This window comes from Mytilus trossulus, chromosome 7, assembly GCF_036588685.1.
Source record: "Mytilus trossulus isolate FHL-02 chromosome 7, PNRI_Mtr1.1.1.hap1, whole genome shotgun sequence".
Classification (NCBI taxonomy): Eukaryota; Metazoa; Mollusca; class Bivalvia; order Mytilida; family Mytilidae; genus Mytilus; species Mytilus trossulus.
Window position 1 is genome coordinate 46,173,465 of NC_086379.1, and position 1,331 is coordinate 46,174,795.

Below are 1,331 nucleotides of genomic sequence, written 5' to 3' on the forward strand. Positions count from 1 at the left end.
ATACAGCAATTCAGGAATTTTTTTCTCCGGAAAACATATTGTTTACTAGTAAAATCAAAAGATTCAATGATTATAATTTGGAGACATTTACGAGACAAACACATGCAAATATACCTCGTTTTGATAAGCACGTGGCAAAATATCAATTCCCACCATTTTTGCGAATAAACAGAAAAGTGAATTGTCGTAAAATTATTGAAGGCGACGAAGAAGAAATAGCAAAAGCAAATAGATATATGAAATTCAATCAGCCAAAGAGAATAACAGAAGAGGAATATATTGCTGAAACTAATAACTGTAATAATTTCGTTAATCGTTTTCGATACGATGCCTACACAGTGATTGAAGAAGAAAAAGAGTTTCCGATAGCATTTAGTATTTTGACATTTAAAGATGTTGATCAAACTGAACGTTTGCTTCATTCAATCTATCGCCCCCATAATTTCTATTGTATCCACATAGACAACAGCTCTTCAGAAGAATTGCATAAAGCCTTGAGGAAGATAGCTAATTGTTTAACCAATGTTTTCATTGTTTCAAAGACTGAAGACGTGATTTACAACCATGTATCGAGGCTGAGAGCTGATATTAATTGTATGACTGATCTCTTGTCAAAGTCAAACAAATGGAAATATTTCATTAATTTACCTCATCAACAATTTCCTTTGAAAACAAATTTAGAAATGGTAAAAATACTGAAAATTTACAACTGTGCTAATGATATTGAAGGAATTAAAAGCAGACTCAAATATTATCGCTTTAAATACAGTTATGAATATATCAATAATACTTTGAAGCGTATTGGTCCGAAAAATGGAAAGTTACCATTCAATGCAAATTTTGTAAAAGGCAGTGCATATGGTATATTTAGTCGTGAATTTGTCAAATATGTGATATACGACAAAAAAGCTAAAGCCGTGTTAAAGTATATGGAGGACATTGAGAGTCCCGATGAATATTACTGGGCAACATTGAATCACAACGATATTCTGAAAGCTCCTGGGCGCTTCATAGGTGAGATAACCAATATTGTAGCATTGTTGTGTTACGCTTTCCAATAAGCATATGAAATTAAATAAACCAGCCACATTGATTTGGGCATAACTTAAGGCTAATGCAGGTTGGCCAAAAAATTTAATAAACTAATAAAATGAGGATGGAAATGGGGAATGTGTAAAAGAGACAACCCTACAAAATAGCAGAAAACAGCCGAAGTCCACCAACGGGTCTTCAATATAGCGAAGAAATCCCACATTCTCAGAGGCGTGTTTCATCTGGCCCCTAAACAAATATATGTACAAATTCAGTGATAATTGACGTCCTACTAAACT

The 1,331-nt window shown here is 33.3% G+C and overlaps 1 protein-coding gene across 1 annotated transcript; it reads left to right on the forward strand.

Annotated features, from left to right (window-relative positions):
• Positions 1–236: 236 nt before the first annotated feature.
• On the forward strand, positions 237–1,061 carry LOC134726441 (beta-1,3-galactosyl-O-glycosyl-glycoprotein beta-1,6-N-acetylglucosaminyltransferase-like). Its single transcript, XM_063590844.1, has one exon. It carries the CDS (start codon positions 237–239, stop codon positions 1,059–1,061), a length of 825 nt encoding a protein of 274 aa, XP_063446914.1.
• The last annotated feature ends 270 nt before the right edge of the window (positions 1,062–1,331 follow it).

What these genes read in the sequence shown, in the direction of transcription:
- LOC134726441 (XM_063590844.1), top strand. Translation starts at nt 237, where the DNA reads ATGAAATTCAATCAGCCAAAGAGAATAACAGAAGAGGAATATATTGCT.